Source organism: Siniperca chuatsi, linkage group LG24, assembly GCF_020085105.1.
Source record: "Siniperca chuatsi isolate FFG_IHB_CAS linkage group LG24, ASM2008510v1, whole genome shotgun sequence".
In the NCBI taxonomy this organism is placed as follows: Eukaryota; Metazoa; Chordata; class Actinopteri; order Centrarchiformes; family Sinipercidae; genus Siniperca; species Siniperca chuatsi.
Window position 1 is genome coordinate 10,206,538 of NC_058065.1, and position 27,916 is coordinate 10,234,453.

General features: G+C 40.5%; 3 protein-coding genes across 22 annotated transcripts in view; all 3 read left to right on the top strand.

Annotated features, from left to right (window-relative positions):
- mbnl2 (muscleblind-like splicing regulator 2) overlaps window positions 1-4,540 on the top strand; it is a 52,707-nt gene extending 48,167 nt beyond the window's left edge. For all 19 annotated transcript variants that reach the window (XM_044187337.1, XM_044187344.1, XM_044187332.1 and 16 more), the window contains one exon: window positions 654-4,540. In XM_044187337.1, coding sequence (XP_044043272.1) covers window positions 654-778 — 125 coding nt within the window. In that variant the 3' untranslated portion in view covers window positions 779-4,540. The remainder of the gene's footprint in view (window positions 1-653) is intronic.
- A 1,350-nt stretch (window positions 4,541-5,890) lies between these two features.
- On the top strand, window positions 5,891-19,215 carry LOC122871796 (ras-related protein Rap-2a-like). The gene is made up of 2 exons (XM_044187186.1): window positions 5,891-6,692; window positions 17,981-19,215. Exons 1-2 carry the CDS (start codon window positions 6,379-6,381, stop codon window positions 18,216-18,218), a joined length of 552 nt encoding a protein of 183 aa, XP_044043121.1. The 5' UTR covers window positions 5,891-6,378; the 3' UTR covers window positions 18,219-19,215.
- Window positions 19,216-19,985: 770 nt separating this feature from the next.
- On the top strand, window positions 19,986-27,660 carry mrpl39 (mitochondrial ribosomal protein L39). Of its 2 annotated transcripts, none has more exons than XM_044187182.1 (10): window positions 19,986-20,180; window positions 21,027-21,233; window positions 21,519-21,658; window positions 22,697-22,796; window positions 23,068-23,135; window positions 23,898-24,010; window positions 24,162-24,227; window positions 24,414-24,568; window positions 24,958-25,028; window positions 27,492-27,660. In XM_044187182.1, exons 1-10 carry the CDS (start codon window positions 20,144-20,146, stop codon window positions 27,561-27,563), a joined length of 1,029 nt encoding a protein of 342 aa, XP_044043117.1. In that variant the 5' UTR covers window positions 19,986-20,143; the 3' UTR covers window positions 27,564-27,660. The 2 variants fall into 2 exon arrangements, with proteins under 2 accessions (XP_044043117.1, XP_044043116.1); XM_044187181.1 differs by having other exon boundaries at window positions 19,988-20,180; window positions 24,981-25,028.
- Window positions 27,661-27,916: the final 256 nt, after the last annotated feature.

Sequence of the window (27,916 nt, forward strand, 5' to 3'; positions counted from 1 at the left end):
TTTAGTCTGGTTGAGTCGGACACACACCCCAGACACATCTAACCAATGAACATTCTCTCATGGGTTTTTTGATACTATTTGGTTTGCTTAAAGTTTTTTCTGTGTGAAAAGAAACTGGGAAAACACAACAAGGTTACCAACTCATCCACTGATTTGGTTTGAAAAAGTTCAAATTCTGCCTACTTTCACACCTCCACACCTGGCCAGTCGCTACATAAAGTGGGCGTGATTGTCGGATTGTCTGTTTCAGGAAGTTACAAAAGTTGTCGGACATATTGCGTTGTCAAGGTTGAGGTGGTTTCAGGCGTTGTTATAGGATCCGACAAGCACTTTGTTTGAAACACACCGAGGTCTTAAGAAAAAACGGCAAATACTGTTTGACCTAGATCTTAAGGAGACACCAAACACAATAACAGCATCAATTCTATATACTTATGTTGTTATGTATATTCTTGTATATAAATCAAAATCAGTTGAAATTTCACTGTCACACACTCGTGTACTGAGCCACGGCAATGCAGATTTTGTACACACTATATTACTTTACATTATACAGTGTGTGAGTAAATATAGTCTCTCTCTTACAAGTAAACTAAATTCTTCTCTCCTTGTGTTCTCTCCTTCATTTTCTTGTTTCTGTCTCTCTCCTCCAGATCATCCTGAAGTAAGTGTCAGGAAGGGAATGGAGTGTCACGAAGCTGCACTAGGAAACCCAGAACAGCCCCTGTGTAAATACTACCTTACCTCTCCCATAGAGGTCCAGCAACCTGCATGCTAAGAGTGTAACACTTCAATTTAACCATAAGAACTGCAGTGCCGGTGTAACACACACACAAAAAAAAAGATATATTCTGTATGTATTGCTAGAAAAAAACTATTAACATGAAAAAGTCAAAAATATTCTTATGTATAGTACTACATACATAGCAGACACACTATAGAGGTCATTTTAACAACTGTTCACCCTAAGTACTGTGGATCCCCTCTCTTTCATATTTGTTCTAAAACCGCTGCACAATGTTCATCCCTTTGGTTAGTAAAAAAAAAAAAAAAAAGATGATTGATTTGCACTATACAAGAAATATAGTGCTTAATGTTGAAGTGGAAAACAGGAAGAGTCACAGAAAAACCCGTGCACAACCACACCAATGCACTTGGCGCTTTCAAGAGGGTTTTCGTCTCGCGGTCTTTGCTTTTCTCTCTACAAAGTTGAATGTCCTTGGGGCAGAGAGGCTCATGTTTTCTTAATGTGACTGTCCCTGCGAGGGTACCTATGTGACCCTCATCTGCCCCAGTTGCTGTTCAGATGCCATGATGAAGCTTTTCCTCCCCTCCCCCTGCCAACCTTTCATCTCGGAAACATCTTGCCAAAGTCGCGGCTTGGAAGAGGTCGGTGGAATCAACCTGCCAGAAAGTAGAGCCACATTTTAACACCCTGATAAATTCTTTTTATTTCTCTTTTGCCATTGTGAAAGCTGCTCAGAACGCACCCTGTATTTGTTTCGGTGCTGGGTTCAGTTCTTTGTTCAGGAGGAGTGGTGGGATACATTGTGCACGGATTTTTGCATGTAGTCGGGACTGGGGAAGACAGTGCCCAGTGTTGACTGAAGATAGTCGTGGCCGTTACCGAAAAGCCTAAAGGCTCGGGTCTGTGCCAAGGGCTTTACAAAGCTTGAGGGTTCGTTCCAGACATACCAAGCCTTGTGTGTGTGTGTGCATGTGTGTTCGTATCTGGAGACGGATGGTCTGCCGGCAGACTGGGACTTGAAGCGAGGTCTAGCGGGTGATGACAACACCGGGCCTGGTAGGAGAGGTTTTGGGGGGTGGGTGAGGGACTTAAGTGCTAAGACTAAACAAAAAAACGGTGCATTTGACGACGCTCGTCAAGCAAAAGATGACTTGAACTTCGACTGGAGGGCTATCTGTGACCGTCGGTTGTCCTGTCCAACCCTACTATCACCGATAATCCTGTTCCATTTTAGAAAACTGTAGAAGTGCCTAAAAAATGCTCATCAACAACACATGCATCCAGAGTGTATCACTAAAAGTTACAGACACAACACACTGGCTGTCAGAAGCTACATGGACTTTTCGGGAAAGACATCACATTTTGCGAATCGTTACTGGAAACAGTTTTCTAGTAACAGTTCATTAACATCACAAGTGACTTTATCGAAACAAAAGAAGTTAAAGAAATGACAAATCAAAAATAGCTTTGTAGAATGTTTGGTGACTTTCATGGTGTACCATCGTTTCTTACCATGGTTTGAGTAGTTTACATGAGGAACGTGAGTGAGAAAAAAAATGTATTGTAAACTGTGTAATGTATGTAAAGTGTCTCTTATTTTGAGAGTTTATATTCATGGTTCTAGAAATGTATTCAAGTTATTTAAAATTTGTGTTGTGTCTTTTATCAAGGTATGTTTGAACCTCCCCAAATCCTCCACCATCTCCACCTTCACCCAGAACAATCATTTGTCTTTTAGCCAAGATCATAAATTGTTATTTTATTATTTTAGACCAACCCTCTCTTTATTTTTTGCATTTTATGAATAGCGCGTTTTAACTCGTGATACTAAATCTTATTTTCCATTTTTCAAAAATTCTGATGTAATTTCATGGTGCTTGATTAACATTGACAATCCACAATCATACCTTGGAACAAGAGTGCTTCACTCTGGTTTCACATTTTGGTTTCATTCACTCTGATTGTCTTCACATGCATTATGATTTGTATGTAATATTTGTGGAAGGTGGTAAAAGTTTTATTTTGTTGTAATTTATCTTATGTTACTCTTGGTCAAATTTTAGTCAAAAACAATGTTGTTAACTATTCTATTTTGAAATGAATGTAATTTATTGAGCTGTGCTACATTCTGCACGGTTGGTCATTTCAAGGTCTAACCCGTCAGGTCAGCGAATGAGAAGTCGCACATGTCTGTGGGGTGGGGTTTTAAAAGTCAACCCACCAATAGAAAGCTACTGGATCTTTCTTGCCTTCTCATCGATAAAAAGATCACAGTGTTGCAGTAATGAGCATAGTTATAGAGTTGCTTGTGTTGTTGGAAAAAAATGTTTATTGTATAGATGACATTTTACCAAAAAAAAAGAGAAGAAAATTTCAAAAAAGATGTACTTTTCACTCTAGTATAATAGTATTTCATAACAATATTAAGTTGTTGCTGTGGCAACCAAATGTTGCAATTACTAAAGTTCGGTATTTTTGTAAATGACATTGTTAAGTTGATTTTCTGTTTCTTTTTGCTAGAACACTGTACACAAGGTAGATTGTAAAGAAGATATGAACATTTCTTATTCTTCACTGAGATTATGACAATGACCTAATATTTTCATTAGCAAAGAACAGCCTCTATAGTGCTGTGACTGTAACACTTAAATAGATTTAAAGTCATCAATGTTACATAGATTATATATAAATATATATATATATAAGAACTAAATAATCTATAAATTAATAAGTTCAGATGTACAACTCTTCCCCTGACAAAGGACCTTTAGGTTCCACACAGACATTTTATGCGAGGCGTATGTATCACTAGAGTTAAGGACTGCACTTTTCATATTGTTTAAGGATGTGATCTGTTTTTCATTTCCTTTAAGGGTTTAGAGGTTTCTGCCCCCCCTAGTACAGTAAATCTGTTTATAAATCAAAAGCAGATACTACCGGTGAATAACTTTAATTCAACATGTTGCATGAGAAAACAATATTTTCTTTTCTTACTAAATGATAACGTACTGAATGTTTCTAGTGAAAAAAAAAAAGTCTGTACACAAAAATGTCCTCATTTGGTGACCCACAATGCCCTTGTGTATGGAATCCTCTTGAGATGTCATGTTTTTTCAAATGTGTTGGCAATGATTGACTGATGGTAAAAAGAAAAATGTAAGCACTTTCTGAGCAGTTGGTCAACTGAGCAGACTCAGCTTATCCTAACACTTTGCCTTATCTTGAGTCCATCGTGCTTAAGGTTTTATGTTTTTAAGAGCTCTTATGAAATTTATTAAAGAGACTTGAACGGGTCTCTCATCTCAAATCCCTTCTCAGTTTCATTTCAAATATGTATCTTTATATCTAAAATCATTTTTTAAGGTTTTAATGAGCGCATCGCAAGGCCAAAAGGGGTGACTGCAACTGAGTGAACAGTCATTGATCTTTACTTCTGGTCTCCCAAATCTGTAGTGAGATATTTTTTGTCCCATTGCCTTACAATGGAACTGTTTGGAGCTTGTAATTCACAGCTTTAGCCAGCAGAGGGCACTACACTGGAGACTGCAGGTTATGAATTGTGACTGCCTGTGCCATCATTGTTGCAGTGTACCCTACCAACAAAGTAAAGACATAAAGATTAATTGTCAAGAAGACCCTCATCGGATTTATGGTTTTAATGTAATCATTTTTAAATGTATTCTTTTTGCATATATTTTGTGCTATTTTATGTTTCTATAGTCAAATGTTTCTTTGGTTCCAGCAAGATAGTGTAAAATCTATTGAAAGAAAGAAATAAAGAAAATCAAAGGATTTTTTGTCTGGATCCCTTATTTGTGTCATGTGAAGGTCCTGCTTGTGTAGTATAAAACTGAAGAATCACAATTTTTAAGGAAACATGCATTATGTGTATTTGAAGACCCCAGACTGAGTGTCCCAGACTAGTTTGTCTTCAGGGTCCTCTCAACGGCCACTGTTGGTCCCTGAAGTCCACTCTGGGAAGCAGAAAAGTAGGTCTGAGCTTTCCAGAAATAGGCTTTTGCCACAGATGACAAACATAATGATAAGGCCTTGGACTGGGACAAGCAAACTCTTATTTGTTGTTTTGTATGTCATTTCCTATTACTGCAGTGGAGCAAAAAAAATCTTATGAGGGGTCATTAATACCACTATTTTAATGGCTATAGTATAGTTAGTACACTAGCTAACTTTGATGATAAAGGTGATCACGTGACTGACGGAGACAGCCGAAGGAGGCTATATGAAATGAATGAAAACTGTTTCTCCTCTTCTCATTGTTCTTTACACAGTAAGTAGAAATGCTACAGTATGTCCTGAATAGCTGAGACACACTAACAGATTACAAGCACGTCATTGCAGACACACAGTTGCAAAGTTGAAAGATCACCATTCTAGTTTTTAAACCTTTTAGGATCAAGCAATTAGGAGAAAAATATGATAGCCTACTTAAAGTAAAATTTCAGCGCGAGTTTATTTGCATCTGGATCTGCTTGTCCCTCTCCTGCGTGTCTCAAGGAATACATGTGCGAAGTATTCTTCTGTTTTGCTTAACATAGTTTCCAGGCACGTCCCATGACAACTAAAGGACATGAGTGAAGTGACCAAGCCCCCAAGCGGTCGTAGGAATTATGAGTCATGTCAGGGACAAGGTGTTACTTCATAGAGCATCCAGTCTGCAGAGGCAGGAGGTGGAGGTGGTTGGATGGGTGATTACAAAGAGGCATGCTTCCAGTTTCCTACCAAAACACTCAATGTTGACTGTGATTTTGCCTTTTGGTGCCTAAACCTAATCAATGTAATGAGTGAAATTGCAAAATAATGCTGTTTAATTTGGAGGACTTGTTGTAACTGTGCTTTGTCTTGTAGCAACACTCATTCTTAATAGATTAGTTTGCTATGTTGTCTCAAAAATATGTTAATGTTAATTTCCAAAATAGCAAATGGCAGTTTGCTTACAATTAAAAGCTCCCTTACCAAAAAGATGATTGAGTACCACACTTCAAATTTTTTAAATGAATTTCCATAATGATTAGGTTGCTTCTCTTAGTAGATTTACATCTTTGTCACAAACATCCATATCTTCCATTTACCCTTCCACTGTTTGTCTGTGGCACTAATCACCCCCCATATGCTCCAGGAAGTAGCAACATCCAGTGGATGCACCGACTCCAGAGGCGTGGATTCCCAGCACTGTAGTCTTTTTAAGGATAAATAGGCTCTTTGCCTTTAAGTCGACTGTACCCCACTGTGCAGAGATGGGCTATGTAGTGTTAGCCTTCTGTTTTGTCGGCACATAAAAAGATGTGCCGTCTAGTTGTTTCTAATAATAGCCAATCTTATTTTACCACACCGACGCCTTATTGCATTATGGATGCCTCTGGAATGGTGTCCCTGCAAGATAGCGTGGGAATATTTCAGTAGAGGCTGTGGCTGTGCATCTCAGGGCTAAATGCTCCAGCATCTTCTCAATTTGCCCGCCTATAGCTGCAACAGCATCTCATTTACCGTAGGCTGTTACTGTGTCATGGCTGTAGTGTGAGCCCAGGCTGCTGTGCATGGGGATGCGTTTCTTTTATCCGCTGCTGTAGACTTTATTCTCTGCATGCCGGATTTAACTCCAAAGGAGCGCTATGCGGGAGTATAAGGTGGTGGTGCTCGGCAGCGGCGGGGTGGGGAAGTCCGCGCTGACGGTCCAGTTTGTCACCGGAACATTTATAGAGAAGTACGACCCGACCATTGAAGATTTCTACAGAAAGGAGATCGAGGTGGACTCCTCTCCGTCCGTGCTGGAGATCCTCGACACAGCCGGCACCGAGCAGTTCGCCTCAATGAGGGACCTTTACATCAGGAACGGCCAAGGCTTCATTCTGGTCTACAGTCTGGTCAACCAGCAAAGTTTTCAGGACATAAAGCCCATGAGAGACCAGATCATCAGGGTGAAAAGGTGAGACACTGTCTATTATATAAACCACCGCTGTGTTCTAAATATATTCTGATGCAATAGGCAAGAGGCTTTTAATTATGTTTTAGGCCCCTTAAATAGTCACATCCCAGGGGCAATATGGACACCAAAGGTTGGTTGTGTCGGTGGGAAGGGAAGTTATAATTACCATAATCATTCCTTAACATTCCCTAATTGATTTATATTGAAATGAAACTCTGGAGTCCATGAATACCAGTCGAAGAACCACCAAAAAATGTATGATTTTTTTTTTTTTCACAATTAGGCCCAGGGATCATCTCAAACTTGCATCCTCCCTGCGCCCTCCTCTTCCTCTCCTCCAGCGCTGCGTGAGAAGCTGCAACCAGCTCACATGTTCTTCATAAGAGAGCCCAGCTGCGGCTCACCTGTCATATATCAACCCGCTGAACTCTCACTGGGGTTGATATTCTCTGTCTCTCACACATGACTAACTCTGGATGGCTTTGATAAGTTCAGGCCATTACTCAGCAAATCCACTGAGCTCATCGCATGGCTGGGAGAGAGAGAGAGAGAGAGTGGAAGGAAAAACTGTGATCTTTCCTTTTGGTCGTGACATATTGGTGTTTTTGGCCCAGCGCCTCCCTTCATTTGTTTAATGACACTGACAGACTACAGCTCTGACTACAGTCTGCAAGTTAAGAATCTAGTGATTGGTGGGTTTTAGGGAGCAAAAGCTGTTTTTTTTAACATTAAAAGGGCTTGAATAGATTAAGTCTAAAAGTTTTGGTGCCATGTCGCACAACTGACAAAGGTAGCTGAAGGATATGTGGTTTATCACAACTGAGACATTCATGCTTGCACTTGTGATCCTAGATTTCAGTTTTACTTAATGATGTTTAAGATTAAAAACAGTTCATCTGGGACATTCTGGAGGCCTAGGGGACACCACTGATCACGTTATCACGACACCCCTGGCTTGAGTCCACCTGGGGCCCCGTGTTACGCTCCGCTACTAAAATAATGCCAAAAATACTTCAAATAAAACACCAAAAAAGGTGAAAGTATTAAAGAGCCCATGTTGAGATATAAGGTTTGATTTTCTATAAGATATAGTTTGAGGACATGCAGGACAGTTATGACAGTATGATGACCAATGATGAGTAGTCCCTTCTGGGCCCCACAGTGGGGGACTACCTACAGGGCCCCAAACTCAAAGGGCCTCAAAGTATCTAGAATAAAATGTATCAGTATTAGTGTTAGTTGTATTAGTATTATATTAGTATTTTGTACAACGAGATGACCAAAGTACACAGCTAATGCTTGTAGAGTCTGCACTCTCTCCACATTTGTGAACATTTTCAAAGATTATTTAGTTTTAGTACACCATGGGTCTTATTTGAGTAGTTTTATGCGTAAGTAGTTGAAAGTTGAACCAGGTCAGAAGTCGTTCTGTAAACTGTGATGGATGTTAACAATGGACAGTTTGGGAATACATTTAAAGGAATAGGAATATGAGACCATTCTCATATCGCTCTGTTAACTATGAAGGAGACGGTTATCTTAGCTTAGCATAAAGACTGGAAGCAGAGGGAAACAGCTAGCCTGGCTCTGTCCAAAGGTTAAAAAAAAAATCAGCCTACCAGCACCTCTAAAGCGCACTACTTAACATGTTATATTGCAAATGTTTAATCAGCCGGGCAACCAGCTCCAGGACGTCACTGCCCCCGGCCAAGGAATAGTCCAGCACATAACCTCCCCCATTCTATGAAACCCATTCCAGTGTCTTGTGTGAACAGCTTGGGTCATTATTTTTAGAAAAAAGACCCAATAAAAACCCTTCTAATTTTGGAAAAGAAGGTAGTCCACACAAGCTCCCCACCACCTCTCATTCTGAACATTTCTTTTTCTTATCTCGCTTGCTGTGTTACTCCTATTACTCTTCTCAGTGCAGCTTTTCATCAGTAAAATAGCATTGAAAAAGACAATTTTAGAACATCACGCAACAAGGCCGTAGCACATTTAGATTAGATTAGATTAGATTCAACTTTATTGTCATTACACATGTACAAGTACAAGGCAACAAAATGCAGTTTAGGTCTAACCAGAAGTGTAATAAGGAAGTGCAGGATATAAAGTGTGTGCATAAATGCAGGATAGAGCAGTATTATGAAAATATTTTACAAGTGGTACTATGGACATTATATACAGATGGCATTACTATAAACAGAAGTATACTGATGGATATGTACAATAATGAATTGGACAGGCCAGAACAGTAGTGCAATGAATATAAAGCTGTACAGTTTATGGTAATAGTTAACAGTACAGTGGATTAGTTATTGCAGTATTCAGTACATAATACTGGAGTGCAAATGATGCAGTAGATTTATTAATCTAACTGCATATTGTGCAGTAATAATTTATAATTTAGCCAGTGTAGTTTTGGTGCAGTGCCTTTCACCTCCATCCCTGGAGTGAACTGAATGCTCCGGTGGCCCAGACGTCACGGGCCGAGTGGCAGCAGGGACGAGTGCATGAGGGAACTCCTTTGAAATGAAAAATATAATGATGGCTAAAACTGTGCTCTGCCGCCTCTAGCCAGCCGCCACCCAATGCAGCTGCCTACGCTGCACCAGCCACCACTGTCCTCAAGTGTATATCTATGAATATTTCATACTTTTATTTCACAATGCTCTGGGTTTGAAGTAGGGACTGTTACTGTATGTGCAAAACTGCAAATAAGTAAAATGCTCTAAAAATCAATGTATATACAGATGTTGGGTGAATGGTGGTGTGGAGGTAACTAGTGCTAAAACAGTTGATTAATTGATTAGTTGATCGACAGAAAATTAATTTACATTTTTCTTAATTCATTTTCAGTTTTTTTTATCAAGCTAAAAGTGCTAAACATTCGTTGGTTCTAGCTTCTCTAATGTGAGGATTTGCTGCTTTTCTCTGTTATGTAATCGTAAATTGAATATTTTGGGGGTTTTGGACTGTTGGACAAAACAAGCAATTTTAAGACGTCACCCTTGGGTTCTGGGAAATTGGGAGGGGTGTTTTTATTGCATTATATTTGTGTCTCATTTCTGGGCATGCGATGGGAGCACGGAAAAATATTTTTGTATGGACATAAATCACATTTTGTAGAGAAATTATTATCACGCAAACAAAAATCTATTCTGTGCTCAATACATTTATTTGCATGTTTGCTATTATCCACATAAGTGCACAGTAGTAACTTCTCTCACTCATATACAGTATACAAGCACATCATTTAGTACACTATCAGCTGATCCTGGGCCCAGTCTATGGTATTCATGTAAACAGAAGTTATTTATATTTTTTCCAGAGAAAATCCAATAATTCTGTCCTCTAGACCAAAAAAAAAAAAAACTCAGGCTTGAAACTACACTGATGTAGCTTTTGCTGGATATTATGATAAACCTGAGCTTGTACAGCTCATTTAACAAAGATGACTGTCTCAGAGAACCAAATCATTGCTCAGTGCAGACACATGCATCAGTTCATAGTATGGATAGGCTCAGTTGGTCATTTAAACATATGCAGGCACCCAGTGGGTGTCCATCTTTAATAAAACAAGCAGCACAATCAGCTCTTGGTCTCCATTAGCTGTCTCCAGGACATCGGCCTCCCTCCACCCAAACTTCTTGCTGAGCCAGCAGCAGCAACAAGCACCACACAGAGATATAGTATGTGCCCACTCACCAGAACTTAATGGGATTGTGTTGGGTTGGAAGCCAAGAAGACATCAGGCCTCCATTAGGGAGTCATATAAACTCTTATGCTTATACAGGGCTCCTGTTGGGGGAAGCATGGGAAAGAATTGAGATCCTACATGTTACTGCTCTGTGTGGTGCAGGTGCCGTGACGCCGTGGCCTCTTGCTTTCATATTCCTGCAGTCCACATGTATCACCTTCATTGTGTTGACTTACATGTATGAGGAGGTGCAGTGAGAAGCAGGAAACACACTTAAGAGTAATAGATCGACATTTTGGTAAATACACTTTTTCACTTTCTTGCCAAGAGTTAGATGAGAAGATTGATGCCACTCTCATGTCTGTATTGTAAATATTTAATTGGAGCTAGTGGTTAGTTTAGCTTAGCATTAAGACTTTAAACAGGGGGAAACAGCTAGCTTGGTCTTGTCTAATGGTAACACAATCTAGGTTAAAATCTAGGCTCCATTTTTTTATGCTAAGCTAAGCAGCTGCTAGCTCCAGCTACATACAGTATTTACCATACAGACATGACAGTGGTATCATCCTCTCATCTAACTCTCGGCAAGAAAGTCAGTTTCTAACTATTCCTTTAAAATGGTTAGCATTTTACCCCACTTCTCTCCCCTCCAAACTGTGTATTTCTCATAGAAATTAGCACTTTTGTCCCAGGTTTTGACTCTACCGTGACAAGACTGCAAATTAATTAGAATTCACACACAAAAAAATATCAATAACTGTTTAGCTCAACATGTCAGCATTGATGTAACATTAATGTAACACTTTTAATTGTTTAGAGCAGCTAATATGAGCTTAATAGAACCAGCACTGTCATGTTAAAATCATTGCTAGCTAAAATAAATCATCATTAACAACAAGAAAGTGAGTCAATAAGTTAGCACGTTAGCTTTGCACTGCAACTACCCAAATGGTTAATTTCTTCTTCCAGCAGAAAGACTGTGTAAGGAAATCTGCATTAGACGCTCTGCCGTGATGAAATTTTGTGCTTTTCATTACGTATGTTTATAATTGCTATTTTATTGATATTTTAGCTAGAACACACCATCTCTGATGTACTTTACTCTCTGTAGACTAACCAAATAAACCCCATGTCAGTTGCTATCTGTGAAAACAACATCTGGGTGTAGCCCTCCTCACAATCTAATAATCTCCTCGCTTGCGTGTAAAGATTTATTGTTCTGTCAACCCAGGAGGAGGAAGCACGTTCAAAGCACTCGAGCTGCGTTTTCACGCTGCACTGATGCTGTGTCTAATAGCAGGAGGTGAGCATCACGCGCCGCTGAGTGGGACTAGGGTGGAGAGACCAAAATTACGTATCCCAGGGGGCACGTCGGTGTAGGTACAAAGCAACTTCCTGACCTCAGGCTTTTAGTGTTTGCCATCATGAAGGAGAAAGTTGTTAAAGCAGCCAGCTCGGTTTAAAATGAGTTAAGGAGAGCCACCAGTAAAGTGCTCATTGTTGGTGTGTTAGTCTGTGTAAAGTGCTGGGCCTTAACATATTTACTGCGCTACACTTGCAGTTTTCACCATTTCAACCATTTATCAAAAACACATCTCTGCATTGTTCCAGTCCAATCTAATATACACTCCTTCACAACTTTTTAGGTTCTTGAAAGCAAAGCGATGTATACTTGCAACCTCTCGTCACAGGTTGAATCTGTCACTGAGCTGCAAATAGTTCAACCAAAGAGGGATGTTCCTTTACCAGACAGAGTCCTGAACTTTGCGACCCCTCAGATTGATCTTGTGACCCCTTAGGAAAAAAGTATGTTGCTTTGATCTCTATTTGGGATTTCCCACATTTAGATGATTATCACTTTTAGCCATAACTAAACAACTGACAAACAGAGATTGGTTGTGATTCCAGATCCTAAGGGAATGTTTACAGAGTGAGAAAATCAGTAAGTATTTTGGTATAACAGGAAGCTAACAGGGGTTTACAGAGGACTGAAGGGGCTGTATTTTCTGCACAACTGTACGTCAGCATGCACTCTTACATTGTAGTCATTATAGCCTAGTTCCAGACCTCTAATTGCTGTCCATAAGTCCAAGTTTTTTCAGCATATCAAATAGGTCTGGTGTTGTGAAAACGTTGACTTGGTTGGAAAAACAATCAAACGTTAAAGGCACCCTGCAGAGTTTTACACCTCTACTAGATGTTTTAATGAGTGGGTCCCTGTTTTGTTTGTGTCTTGTGAGCGACATGATACACATTCCTGCTGCCAATTTCATGCTATCCCACTGAGACTGCCAGCTAGTAAACATGGATTTAAACCATGCAGTATTCAAATTATTAAAGTCGTGTTTTATGAGTAAGCAAATGCGCTTAACAAGTGTGTTAGGCTTCAAGGATACACATGTGTTTGGGGAAGAAACAATGAAAGTAATCATAACTTTGTTTGTTTACAAGAAAACTACACAGGCCTTTAAGTTAACAGTTCCTAGCAACCGCTAGCTATGCGTTGTGGGTACGTCACTCACTACTTATTATTTAGGGAAAAAGAACACAAAATAAAGTCAAAGTTACATATCAAACTGAGGACTGGATTGAGTCCTCCATCCAGAGAAACCTCACAGATATTTAAACCTCCACTTCCAGCCTCAACACACACACCAGAAGAGGGAATTTGGAACGTTAATGACATTTACGTTTCCTCACACTCCCATTTGGGCTTGTTACGTTTTTTAAAACCAGCACAAAACCCACCTATTTATTTCTCACTTTGAATTCTTGTGTTCATTTAACTGCACAGAACAGCGGGAATACTAAAACTAATGAGGACTTGTCTGGTAACTCCCATACTGCCTATACTGTCTTTGTATCTGCAGTAAAGATTATAAGATTATGTAGAGGAGCTGGGCTGCACCATTAAAGATGGAAATGAAGCTTGGGGTTTCATCATAAAAACAGACTCTAAAGACCTTCTCCATCTGCTGTGCAGGCCCTCTCTTTGTCTGTTTATCACAAGAATGTTTGCGGTTATGTTTTTTTGTTTCCTTGCTTTCTTCTTCGTGTATCCTGGATGCCAGTGCGCTACAGAAACATTAGCTATGGAAGCTTTGTTCTCCAGCGGTAACACCCTTTGGGGAGTTAACACAAAGTGTAGGCGCTATAGGTTCTGTGATTTTTCTGTCCAGTCTTACAAGCAGATACATGCATTAGGCTGGCTGTCACACAGTGTAGCTGCTCCAACTGCTAATTAACAGCAGATGCAGAGAGCAAAGAGGCGGCTGCAGGGTTGGAGGGCTTCACGTTGGAGATGCCTGACTGTTCTTTTGTAATTTGCATGTGTGTTTGCTGGTGCTGTGGGGCTTGTGAAAACAGTTAAGTGAAGTCACTGTTTAGCACAGCAGGTAGCCTTAATAAGGTTGTTGTACCCTGAGGCTAAGTGGAAAATGTAGAGGCGATCTTTTTTGTGAGTTATAAACACTGATTCTCTGTGTGTGGGAGGGTTTCTGTTTGCCTTTTTCCTAACAGTTGCAATAACACCCTGCAGAGGCAAATGGCAGTAACTAGTTTTTGTGTGTTGTAAAGGTCAAATGTGTATCAGTAAAACTTATTCAAGATTCCGCATCCATTAATGAGGAAGCAGCATTTCGACCTGTGGATTTCTACAAATGGACGTACAGATGATGGCTTCAAAAAACTGGAGCGCAGTGTGAAAGTACATGGACTCACTTTGTACCCTTCTCTGAGTATCATTCTGAAAGAGGTTTTTTAAATAGTGTAGAAATCAATACAGATTTTAACATCCATATCTCCGTATAATTTCGTAAGCTGACAGCCGCCTGCTGTTGTCAGTTCCAAAAATCCAACACGACTTCTCTCCCACTGCAGTTTGAAAACAAAAAGCTGCATTTCATACAGCTGGTAGTTTCAGCTAAACAATCCAAACACATTCCAACTGTGCTGATAATTCCCATAATGCATGACTGCCAACTCTTGTGCTGGACCAGGAACAAGTTAGAAATGTTTGTGACTTTCTCCTGCTTTATATTCATACAGTATGTAGAGTAGAAACACTTTTTTTATCAATGGTGGAAAAAGTATTCATATAATTTAAAGTAAAAGTTGCAATACCCCAGTGTAAACATACTTAACAAGAAAGGTCTTACTTATATTATTAGCATAATGTATTTAAAGCTGCAATTTGATTTTGGCCACTTGGGGGCAGCGGAACAAGCTGAAAACACAATATTGACATATTGTCACCTTTTAACTTAATATGGCCAACGTGTTAGCAAAGGCTTTTTACACATCTGCTAAACGTGAATAGCATTAATTTGGAGCTGTGTTTCTGTCTACCTGACTAATCTAAGTCCAATATTCATTCTTCTTTTAGCTCGTTTTTGGTCTCCACCAACTACTGAGAGAAATATCTGGATCTTTAGCTGCTAAATCCTCCACTTTCGTCAAAAGCTAGTCACTAATTTTGTCTATCTGCTGTTTGGTGCTGGGCAGGTAGTGTACAATGGGTTTATCAGAGCTTACCAAAGCAAGAGTTACCAAAATGGTAACGTTGCAGGCCATTAAACCAAAACAATGGGCTTAAAAAGGCTAAAGGAATACTTAAAGCTGCATAGAGCAGTGGGTTCGTCACTACGAGTGACTCTTTTCATATTACACATAGTAATTTGTTTGATTAAAAAAATGGCCTCTGTCAGCGTTATATTATTGGCTTACTGATGCATTAACATGTAAACAGTATTTTAATGTTGTAGCTGGTCGAGGTGGAGCGAATATTATCTATTTTATGTACAGTTGAGTAGTTTAATCTATAACAATACATCACATTTTACAAGCTCATTAGGGGTTTTGTATGTAAAACCTTAAGCTGCAAAATAGATGTACAATAGTGGAGTAAAATGTACAATATTGTCTTCTGAAATGTAATATAATAGAAGTACAGAGTAGCAGAAAATGGAAATACTACAAAGTAAAGTGCCATCATATAGAAATAAAGGCACACACTGACAAAAAAGTGGAAGAGCCTCTGCAGACACAAAAAACATCCAAAAGGTGACATTGTGAAAAATGTAAATAAAAAAATTTAAAAAAGTTTAAATTTTAGTCATAAGATCATAGTTAGCACATAGTTAAGAGTTATACTGTAGGTAGAGATAGTTCTGAGATATTGACCACCCCAGCTAGCAAAACCGTAATGTACAACAATACATGACATCAGCCACGGGGAAACTTTTTTTCGTACTGTGTTGAGCAGTTTCAGTTTCTCCTCATCTGGCGAGGGGGGAGCTGCAGTTTGATGCTGCAACAAACAATCTCTATACAAACTCCCCACCCATCGCACCCCACCCTAGAGAAGCGGCTCTCCCTGTGTCTTTGTAGTTATATATAGAGTTTCTCCTGCAAAGCTGTCAGATTGCATTTGTCTGCGTGGTGCTCTCCTTGTTCACACTTCACACCCTCTAGACTCCAGCTTTCCAAACACACAAGATGCAAGATGCTTGTCCTGCTGAGGTCAGCTTCTGTATGTATGTATGTATGTGTGTATGTGTGTGTGTGTGTGTGTGTGTGTGTGTGTGTGTGTGTGTTGTACAGTGCAGTGGCTGTGGGGGGGAAATGTCAAGCTGCAGGAGGTCTTTGGCATTTGAGCCTTTCTGAGCGAGCTTTCCCTGCTTGACAGTTTTAAAGCATGTTTGGTGACCAATTAGGAAGAAATTGCTGACATTATTTGTAATAATTTCCCATTTGCACTTTTTGGGAAGCTTTTCTCTCTTTTGAATTCCTTTGGGAGGTCAGAGGTCAAGCTCAGCCACAGAGCAGCACCCTTGAAATTTGTACGATCTCACTGTCTAGCTCAAGGACACTTCAGGTGTCCTCCACCTCTCTGTGCTAATTCCTCCACCCTGCTGCCTGCACTCATTTCCTCCTGCTCTCTGGCCCTCTTTAGCTCAGTGAGACGTTTGCCAGCTCTTTTCCACGCCTCAGCTCTTCTCCCAGCTGAGCAGTGTGGCAGCAGGCCACCAATTTGTAGATAAGAGCTCATTTCTCAATAGCACCAGCAGATCAATAAGCCGGGCTAAGAATGCACTTTAGGTGCTATTACGTGGTCTGTGCCATTACCTATTGTGAGAATATATACCCTCTGTAATTGATATTCTCTAGTTATTTAATCAGAGAAAACATGAAGGGCGTCTAACTGAAATGAAATATCTAGTACCTGAACAAAGTAACTGTCTTTGTACTATAACAACCTTGGTGTACTAACACGTTTCTGAGACAACTGTTGCCACAAGGTGAAAGCACACTATTGTCTAAAATATCATTGTATGTTGTAGCATTAAACCTGCAGTAACAGATTTTTTTGGCCACTTGGGGGCAACAGACACAAGCAGTGACCACAACACTGCCATATTATTACCTTTTAAGTTGATGTGGTGAACTTGTTAGCAAACAGTTGCCTATTTACACATCCAGCAGATACGGAACAATGTTAGCATTCATTTGGAGTCATGTTTCAGGTAACATCATGAATGTAAGTCCAATATTCATTTTCCTTTTAGCTCTGTCTCCACCAACTCCTGATTTAAAAACCTGGCTCCTTGATCACCAGCTAGTCGCTAACTTTCTCGATAACTTTGTCTGTCTGCTGTTTGGGGCGTACAGTGTGGGGTTTTTTTTAGACCTTTTGTAGACCTTTTTCACTCCTTTGCTGCTGCTGCTGCTGAAAAAAAAACACTATGAGAGCAACAAGAATGAACCAAAACAGAAAAGTTGCAGGCCGTAAAACTAAAACTATGAGCTGAAAGATACTATATAGCTCTTCTTAGGCGTGTGGTGGAACAACACATCACCCATCTGATTGAAGTGACCCTTTAAACTTACTACTACTACTACACTAGAGTTTTAAATGAAGGGACACACAAGAGCTAAAGCTGAATATTAATTTAATTCATTGTTTCTAAGGTACGAGGACAATGCTCATGTCCCCCTCCCCCATGTGAGAGCAGCACATTAGCTATATTCAATTATTCAATAACCCTTACCATTACTCTCCCCAGCCTGGTTTCCTTGTATTGATGGCTCAGAAGGAAGAGGACTGGGATTGTCAGCCACACGCTGGGGAAGAAAGGTTTTGATCCGTTAAAACATGCTTAGTGCATGAAGGAAATGGTGCAGAGTGGAGAGCTAACGATTTTAAACAAGAATTGGAAGCCATTAAATGTACAGTTTGCATGCCATGTAAACGCATATATAATGTATCCAGGGATAAAAAGAGCATCACAGCATTCAAAAGAGGCAGTTATTTTTTCGTGATGGGACTGCCTGCTGGTATTAGACACCCGGGGAGTGATGGAGGCCTCCTGGGAAGCTGGAAGTGAATGTAGCTGTGTTTATCCCTCTCCTCTCGCTCCATTGTGCATTGTTCAAAACCCTTATTGTTTCAGCATCTAACAAATACAGTATGTAGGCCAACAATGCACACATACTCACATGCTGTCACTGAACCCAAAACCCAACGGGGGAGAAGGCAGCAAATTTCAGATGCACACTCCTCTGATATTACTTTCTCTCTCATTTACAGGTATCAGCAGGTGCCGGTGGTGCTGGTAGGAAACAAGGTGGACCTGGAAGAGGAGAGGGAAGTGTCCCCCAGCGAGGGGCAGGCGCTGGCTGAAGACTGGGGCTGCCCCTTCATGGAGACGTCGGCCAAGAGCAAGACCATGGTGGACGAGCTTTTCGCCGAGATCGTGAGGCAGATGGACTTCTGCCCTCTGCCAGACCGGAGAGAGACCTGCTGCCCCGCCTGCAGCATACAGTAGCAGCTGATCAGTCTGCTGGAGGGGTGATGGATGGGAGGATGATTAGAAATTAGAATGCAAATGAATTCATGTCATATAGATTGAAGATGGAGGGATTTAAAGGAAAAATCCACTCTTTCTTAAACTATTTCCACCTGCTTTCTGTATCTAGCAGTTTAGGCCTGTGCTCTGGTCGAGAGGCATTCTGGGAAATGTAGGAAATCATTAACTGAAGCAGAAGTGGACAAAGCAGATTAAGGGAAAATTTAATTTCAACATTCATCACTCCTCGGACACAGGGTGGATTTTCCCTTAAAAGAAAAAAACAACACTTGACCTCCCACATTCATCACCGACCTCCTTTCGGGGTTTCCCAAAAGCAGCACGGTGCCAAAACCATCTTAAAAGCCATCGACAAAGAGGATCATAGTGCTAAATGCTTTTGGGAAACCAGCCATAGGTCCAAGCAGGGATGGCAGTGTGCTCAGCAGTTTTATTGGTCCTTTTTTCTTCTGCTTGTGTTTTTCTTTTTGCACTTTTGGGACTCTTCGACAGTGCAAGACCAATCACCATGTATCTGAACAGATGTCAAGTAACACCACTGTGAAGGAGTCATACTGGATGTTAATTTTATAGCAGGCCCGCCTAACTATGAATGAATAAATGAACGAATGTTTAAAAAGGAAACCGCACCTTTGGGGAAATTCATCCAGAAGATCCCAAATGTTGACATTACTGTGGATGATGTATGCATGAAGTTGTACTGTCACACTGACATTGAGTACAATCAATCTCACCCAAAGAGACAGTATTAATCAATCAACTGATCAATCAGTCATTAAAAATGTGCGGACACCTGTCTTAACACCTTACAGATGATACAAATGCCTTGTTACATTGTATGAAGTGAACATCAGTGTCAGTGTATAGATCATTTATCTTAAGTCACATCAGATATGTTAGTGGTTCAATGTGAGAAACACTTATTTTCAACAAAAAATAAATCTTTATGCACAAATGTGTCATGCGTATTTATTGCTGAATATTCATTTTGTGTAAATTAATGGTAAAGAAACTCTTTACATTTTTCTTTATTTGTAAAAGCAGTTCCTCCTGTGAGTGTCATTTACAACTTTGAAGTTACCTCTCTCCTTTTACTTAAACCTTCAGAGGTCATAAGATTTGCACTCATTGTGAAAATAGCCTTTCCGCATTGCTATTTAGTATTATCTGGCTCCATCTTGGCCTGCGTCGAGATGATTTATGATGTTTTGGTCTTGCGGCTGCGTTCCCTGGCCCGGCGTCCTGCTGCTGCCAAAAGTGCCAACACTTACTGCTGATTCTGGTCCTGAAAAATCCAACAAGCGTTTGTCAAATTCTGAGTGCCATTAAAGTCCATTAGAGGATGAAATTGGGGACATGTGAGACTTTAGAGCCAAGACCATAACTTTGGATTCCATCCAATCAGCATAAGAGCAACTGCCTTTCAACACTTAGGAAACAGAGACTGAGGTAATTCAGAAATAAATTGTAGAGGGACGCCATAAATATAAAAACTTTAGTACAAATGCCTATAGGAATATCAAAGAAGTATTACACAGAGATATATTATGTTGTTAGGGACTTGACGAAATCGGTGCTGAAAGATAATATAATTTTTTTCTGTCTGTCTACAGAATACAATTATGATTGCAGACACAAGCCTAATTGAAATGACTACCAACAGCGACACCTGCTGTCACAAACTGGAACAGCACTTCGTCCTCTAGGTCACATGGACCTTTCCATCCACTGTCTTCAGTTCCTCCCCGGACCTAAATATTCGTTGCACTCAAAACAGGCATGGCGTCCTTCAATCAGAGTCAAAAGTAACAGACATTTATCCATTTGGCTTCTGTATCTATTTTAGGTTGTTTTTTTATGTAGATGTATAAATATTTTTCACAATGGCGACCAGGACCGTGTGTCAAGTTCTCCAGCGCCGTGAGTAACTGTTAGCTAACGTTGACCGGGTAGCATTAGCATGGGAGCTAGCTAGGTTGAAATGACAGTTTGTAGCTTCATATTGCAGTTGAGTCTGGATAAATAAACCTTTTCACAGCAGACATTTTGACTTGACATAGCAGGACAAGCATATGTGTACATGAATGGTGTCCCACTCAGTTATTCCAGTGAGTCCACAATACCAGGACCTCCCCTGAAGTGGAAGGCAGCCATCATTAATTTATTAAACACACCTGTGCTTTTTCTGCTATAACATGTCAAGATGTCTGCCGTCAAACAGGTCTGTTGCCTAGCTTTGGCGTCACACAGGTGGCGTAGAAGTTCGTTAAAAGTTGTAAGATTTGTTATATCAGCACATTTTTAGCCTCTAGTACCTCAAAGTTAGAAGACTACTGTAATACGATGCGGTAATTTCGGTTAGCAAGCTGCTTCCGAAACCAGTTATTTTCAGTATTGCATAAGTAGCGTTACATTAATGTTTAAGTCTGCATGAAAATTAATCTGTCTGTCTCTATGACATCATCAGGGTTCATTTCTCAGACTTCACAAAGCTCCTCCAGAGCCACAGAGGACATTATACACTGTGTTAATAAGCTGAGTCTACTCTTCAAGACTGCAACATGTAAAATAGGTGGAGGACCCCTTTAAGTAATAGTCACACCAATAACAAAGTGGTGTCAACATATCAGCAGTATGCTGCTGTAGGTGGGAATTTCCAAGTTTAGTGATGAGAGAATCGTCTGCTGTCCTTTTGGTTCCTCTTGTCCCTCCTGCATCCCTTTTTTCTGCTTGAATCCATCAATCCATCCTCTTCCCTCTCGACAGGCCTTGCATCTGTCGCGGCGGCTGCGCGTCCTCCGGCCGCCGAGGTCCGCAGCCAGCGCAACGCCGTTTTCTCCAGAGAGCAGGCCAGGCAGAGAGCTCTGTACCCTCGCATTGAGAAGATAGAGGTGTCCATGCAGGGCCCGGGGCTGGATGGTACACTGCTCATCATGAACAGAGGAATGTCCACGCCACTGAGCTGTGCCAGACGTGAGTGAAAGGGAGTGTGGATGCAAGATTAATCTCTGTGGGGACTTAGGAAATGTGTGTGATTGCCACGACTGTATAAAGAAAACTTGGAATCTTCAATTGAATTTTCCCCAGATTTAACCCTTCTTGTAACCATTTATAAAGTCAGGTCAGCCTTTCCTGTAAAACACAATCCACAACCTGTGAGAAACTAAACACCTCAGCTTCATTTGCATGTATTAATAATGTATTGCTACATATTTCACTTGTATTTCTCTCAGATGAACTCTTCTGTGTTTCCCTCAGACCTGACAGAGCATCATGTGACCAACTCGGTACTGGCCCTGGTGAACGGGGAACCGTGGCCTCTCCACCAGCCCCTCACCCACTCCTGCTCACTCACTCTGCTCACATTTAAAGACAGTGACCCAACACTGGTCAACCAGGTACTGTTACAACGGAAATTCTATTTTATTTAATAGGATTTCAGATTGTTTTGGACGTTAAGCATCTCCTGCTTTTTCCCCTGTGATTTAGGAAAGTGAGAAATGAGGAAAGTCTGGGAACATTTTCAGGGGAAGTAAGGGAGAATGGGTAATTGTTATGTCTCTCACAGTTTCTTCCATATATTTATTTTAGTACATGGTTGTGTATTTATAGATTGGATGGCCGTTTTACAGCAAGCCCAGCTTTAGTGAGAGTTTTTACTCCTCTTTTTATATGTCTGACCTTAAAGGATTCATATTTTTTTTAAATCTAATTCAATACTCTTGTGTCCATATGAAATAGTTTTTGGTCGCTGTAATTGTTCCTCGTGTACATAAAGAGATGCCATCCTAATGCGTTTCTAATAACTCTTTCACTGTACATATGGGTATGTGAATATTGTATGATGATAGACTTGAAAAAATGTGACCCTATCCTTTAAACATCAACTAACTAGGAAGGAATTGTATTTTTGGGTAATAAAGTGCTCTGACTTAGTTATGGAAAGTCTTGGAAAAGTCATGGAGGTTTACAGCAAAGTGAGAAATGTATGTATCCTGTGAAAATGTGCTTAATAGACACTAAAGTAGTTCCGTCTGGAGTGGTATATGCAATATCTCTGTATCCAAATGTATATGAGTCCAACTGAAGGTGTTAAAGCCACCATCTGCACTATGAATTCACAGAATGTGAATCACCTACAACAGGAACTGTGTGAAATCTGTGGCATCTTTACATTGGCTTGTGCTTTCCAGCTGTCTTGGATCTCAATAATACCACACAAGCCCAACTAATATACTGTACACACTGATTACACAAAATATTATGAACATCTTCCTTAAAGACCTTTTGTGCACAATCCATACCTCAACAGTCTCAAAGCTTCCAAAATTCTTCTGTCAGCTTTTTTAACTACATGTCAGTAATGTAAATGGCAGTAGGAAAGCGATATCATGAAAAGAGTTTGGCATACAGCGTGTCCTCTTGTTTCCCCTCAGGCCTATTGGCGTTCCTGCGCTGCCTTGCTAGGCCAGGTGCTGGAGACTGCGTTCAAGGACGACTTTACTGTGGAGCTGCTCAGCACACCAGAGGTGCCAGGTAGAGGAGCTTCTTTTTATGTCTTCAGATTTACCCTGATCAGCCATTAGATACCTGTAGAATTTATCTTTGGTCAAGAAATCACTGAGGGTCCTGCACTACACTGCCAGGAACTTTTTGAGACTGAATTGAAAGACTCAGTTAGATGCAGTGTTGGATCTTTCCGTGTTGTCAGACATCCAGTAGAACATAATTAAAACAGTCATGTTTGTTATATTTCTGTAAATACTAAGTTTAACTTAGTTTACAATTTTCATGTGCTTCCCTGCAGTCACTTCAGGGGCTTTCTGCTGTGATGTGGTGCTCGACCCTCAGCTGGACTCATGGACTCCCTCCGAGGTGTGTGTGTGTGTGTTTGGTAAAAAGCACAGTAAAGCCTCTGCAGTCATTACTGAGCAAACATTTTCCAGTATTGACAACAATAGAATATCTAGGTTTCCATCAGCTGGTGCATGAGCTTTGTTTTAAGATGTAAATGTATTTGAAATGTTTTTCTGTCATCCTTTATAGAATATCTTTAACATAAAAACATTTCCTGCTTGATAGTCATTTCACCAGTTTATTCTGGTAGAAAGTTTCAAGTCTGTAGCGCCTGTAAGCAGCTACACTACTGCAGCAAGATGAGACTTTTAACCATTAGAGGTCAGCAAAAACTGACAATTTTCAGCTGATGTTAAGTTTCTCTTTAAAGTGATATTCCTCCCAAAATAAATCTTTTCAGAATCAAACACTCGCCCAGTGTAGACTTCAAAGTTTAAAGTTGTGTCCTTCACAACAGAGGCTGTGGTCAGCTAGACTTATGTTGTTTGAAATGGAGTCCAATAGTGACAAGATTTTACACTGACAAAGAAACTTCTCAGACCACTCCTTCAGTCATCATTTGGCCTAAATGCAGTTATTTGTGTCCTGTGCTAACACTGTCCCTTAAACTCTGCCTAATGTTGTCTTTAGTCATATTTTGGCAAAACTGAGAGCATTAAAGTCTTGTTGGGTGTTTCAAGTATCTCATATAATTTTTTGAACTCCTGTATCTCTTGCTGTACCTGATCCTTTGTAAGTGAGTTGCGTTTGTAAACCAACGTGGCTGTTTTTCCTCTGCAGGAGTCGTTGCGGTCTCTGACCCGAGGGGCCCAGCAGCTGATCCACCAGGACCTGGCCTGGGAGCCTCTGGAGGTGGCACCCTCTGTGGCGCTGGAGGTCTTCTCACACAGCAGGTAGACTGACTCCTGACTCCTGCTCAGTATAGTCTTTCATAGCGCCTTTCACCGCTGTCCGTCTGTTTCTGTACCTTACCCTGGATTGTCCCTCCCAGGTATACTCAAACACATGATGACACTTGTTGAGCTTTTTCTGTCTCTCTTCCAGGTGTAAACAGGAAGAGGTGGAACAGAAGGCAGCACAAAATCCCAAAGGCAAAGTGATGCTCTACAGGTGAATTTAATTCAATTTTTTTCATGCACACATTTTGGTTTAAACCTTCATTTCCTGCCTACATGTTTCCAGTGTTCACTTTCATTTCACATTATGTATATCTAAAGGATATATTTTATATTCTAAATATTTTGTACGTCTCCCACCTAACCTCCCATAATGATTTACCTTTTTCTTTTTTTGTAGATGTGGTGACCATGTGCTGCTGAGTGTGGGCCCCCTGGTGGCCAGGACAGGCCTCTGCTCCCAGTACGAGGTGACAGCCCTCCACAGCCTGGGACAGGGATCCTGGGGCCTCCACCGTCGTGCACAGGGCCTCTCCCCCTGCCCTGCAGCTGCAGGTAGGGACGTGTGTGTGTGTGGGGTTTAACTAAGGACTAAGTGCATTAGGTTTTTTTTTTTTTTTTTGTGATTGCACTAGGATGAAACAGTTTATTAGTTGTATTTTAAAATCTTGATTAGTTTCACCCTACCTCTATTGGCACCTTCACTTTAGACAGTTACAGGTTTCAGTGTCACCAAGAAAAAAGTCAATTTATTTGACTTACAAAAGTGATTCTTTAGTAGTCTGCAGAGGAGAGATTATTAATAAAAACCAGTGTTGCCATAGAACAGATCATATATATGACATTTAATTCTTCTTCTGATATCAAAGCTTGTCCTGAATAACAGCACAGAATTGTATGGCGCAGTAAAAGTACTTTATCGTTGTCTCCCATGTGCCTGCTAGTCACGTTGTCTTCCTCTCTGCAGGCTCACCACACAGTCTGGAGGAAACTGAGGCAGCGGGCAGAGAAACTGGTAAGAACAGCAAATATCTACATCTAAATACGAGGTTTTCTACCTCACACAGTCATCCAACAGCAGTGACATCAAAGCTGAAGCACTGAGGCCAACTCAGAGAAGGAGGGCTGTTTTGGGGCAGTTGTCTGGTCTAGATGTTGGATACTTGTCCAAATTACCGCCTGTTCCACATTCAGCCAGCTTGCTCCCTGGCTGAAGCCACCACTTCAGATTTCACGAAGTAGCCAGAGGATAGGATTTAACACTGCTATTTTTATTGCTTTGCATCTATATTTTGGCAACAAAAAAAAAAAAAAAAAGAGAGAGGAGACGCAGCGTGGGCTGTAGTGTTCAGGAGAAAGCAGGTCTCATCCTCCTCATGAAGGACAAACTGCTGTTTTCTGAACTCGACATCAAAGACAGACGCTAACTCGAGATCCAAGGAAGAAGTATTTTTAAATCTCTACAGGTTCAAGGCTCTTTATTCTAGACGTTGTACATCGTGACACTCAGATGGATCCAAAGTTGAATCCGCTCTGTCTGAGCATAACCAAGTTTGACTCAAGCACTAAAGGAGAAGCATAAATTCTTCAAATTCAAACTAGGCTACGAGTTAATTTTGGATGGAGCCATCTAGGAGAAATATATTTTGCTGCAGCCTTTCTGGCATCCTCTGTGCATCACTGGTTGCGTAATGAAGAAAAAAAATGTACTCGTTAATAGACACTTGATTTGGCAACTGATGACATACTGTGCTCTGTGGCCTACATTTTATTTTCACAGAGATTCGGTTATTCATGGAATAGAAATATCACTTTATTAAAGACAAAGTATGGACGTCAGAGCTGGACTGACTTTCAATGCGGAGGATATTTGGATCACGTCTTTCTGGAGTTTTTACAAGCACAGGATTAGCATGCAGAGCTGCTGCAGGAGCTACAGGACATCCGTTTTATGGTCTTAGAGGACACTGTTCCATATTATCACCTGACAAACTAATGTTTGCTGTTTTGAGTGTGTATATGATGTGTATAGAGGGCAGCCGTCCTGTCCTTTTTTGTCCCATTTGTTAACAGAGCAGCACTACCACTAATCAGTAGAAGAGCTATAAACTGAAACAGGGCTTCTGAAGGACATTAATACTGCAGTATTTTCAGTATATGTAGGCAAACCAAGCCTAATGCACATAATATCCCTCTCTTCAACAGCTCATGCTGGTAGACAGAGATCAATTAAGACCACATGGATGTTTTCATTCTTTCTATAAAACCACAAGACTCTGGCTTGTCGCTTCCTCAAGTGAGCGTTATCAAGCTACATTAACAAACAGCTGCGAGGACTGGAATGAAAACACAGTTTGAAACATGGTCTCATGTATTTCACTTGAAAATATTTACACATTTAAGAATAGTCCAGGTATTACAATTTTGTCGTTTTGGCCATCATTTCAAAAATGGAGAAAGATTCACTAGCACCTTTTTTCATTTTTAAAGCCATTCTTGGTAAACTCCCCTAGAATCTGTTCTTAACTTGGAAAAACTGCATTTTTGTACTGTGCACCCTCGGACTTGGAGTAATTTACAAAATAAATTTCTTTTGGAAAGGCTGCCTTCATATCAGGTATTCAAACACCGCATTCAAAAAATGTTTGGTAATGCTTTAAACCACTTTATTTGGACGTTAAATGTTGCTGATAATCCCTCAATGCACAGGAAAACTGCAAAGTATGGTAAGTAGGTCAAAGTTGTTATTACACAGTTCTCCTTTTGTTTTCTCTTCTGAATACGTTTGGAAGAGAGAAATGTCAGAGTCCACCTGGTTTGTATTACTATATTGGCAAAATCTGTGTTGTTGCTTGAATTGGATCAGATGTTTCAGAGCTGATACATTTTGTATTGCATCTGCAGTTATTAGCATTGGATTACATACGTTAAAAGTGTTTCCCCTGAAAGGCTAGATCCAGGTGGACAAAATAACAGGAACACCTTAGAATCTAATGCAATTCTGTACAGTAGCCCTACAATAGAGACTGTTTTTAAAGAGAGATTGATTCAACTTTATATTTTTAAGGCTGTGGTGTTGTAATATGCCATATTGTAAAGTTGAAAGGTTTGTGTCATTTTGTCCACCCTCTGTATGTGCTACCGAACAGAACTCACCAAAAACAGGTTTATAAAAGCAGCGATGCGTGGGCAGGCGCATTTTGTGAGCCGGCTGCAGGCAGTAGGGAAGCGTGTCCCCTGTCTGCCTCCAGCTGGCGCTCAAAACACGGCCACCCACGCTTCAAACTGATGCCTCCACTCCCCTCTAACATCTCTGTAGAAATGTCCCTTTTAAAGATTATTTTAGGTCATTTCTACTTTATCAAACCTTCACCAAAGACAGAAAAGAGGTTAGAGAAGAGGACTTAACAATTATTCAAATAATTGTTAACATAATCATTAACATGTGGCTTTTTCTTTGTTTGTTTTTTTTGCACAGGTTGAGGTGTCGATACCTGAAGAAGTGACTCCATCCTCTCCTCCTATCTCAACTCCTCCGACCAGCCAGTAACGACCTCTGTGTAACCTTCCACACACACAGACACACTTTAACATGCATCCAATTGTACTATTTGCTTAATAAATGTGTAAAAATATGTGACAAATCACTTCCACTTATCTCTTTCTTATGGAAATCGGCGCACATTGAAGGGAATTGTTTCTCATGACATAGTTGTCGTACAAAACACAAGTGTTATTCTTGAATTGTGTGTGTGTGTGTGTGTGTGTTGAAAGATTTTAACACTCCAAGGGGGGGGGGCTGCTTGGGTTTATAACTGTTCAGCTGATTGTGGGTGTGTAGGAGTGAGAGAGAAGAGTGAAAATGGAGATGTGTGGATGTTCGTGTGTGTGTGTGTGTGTGTC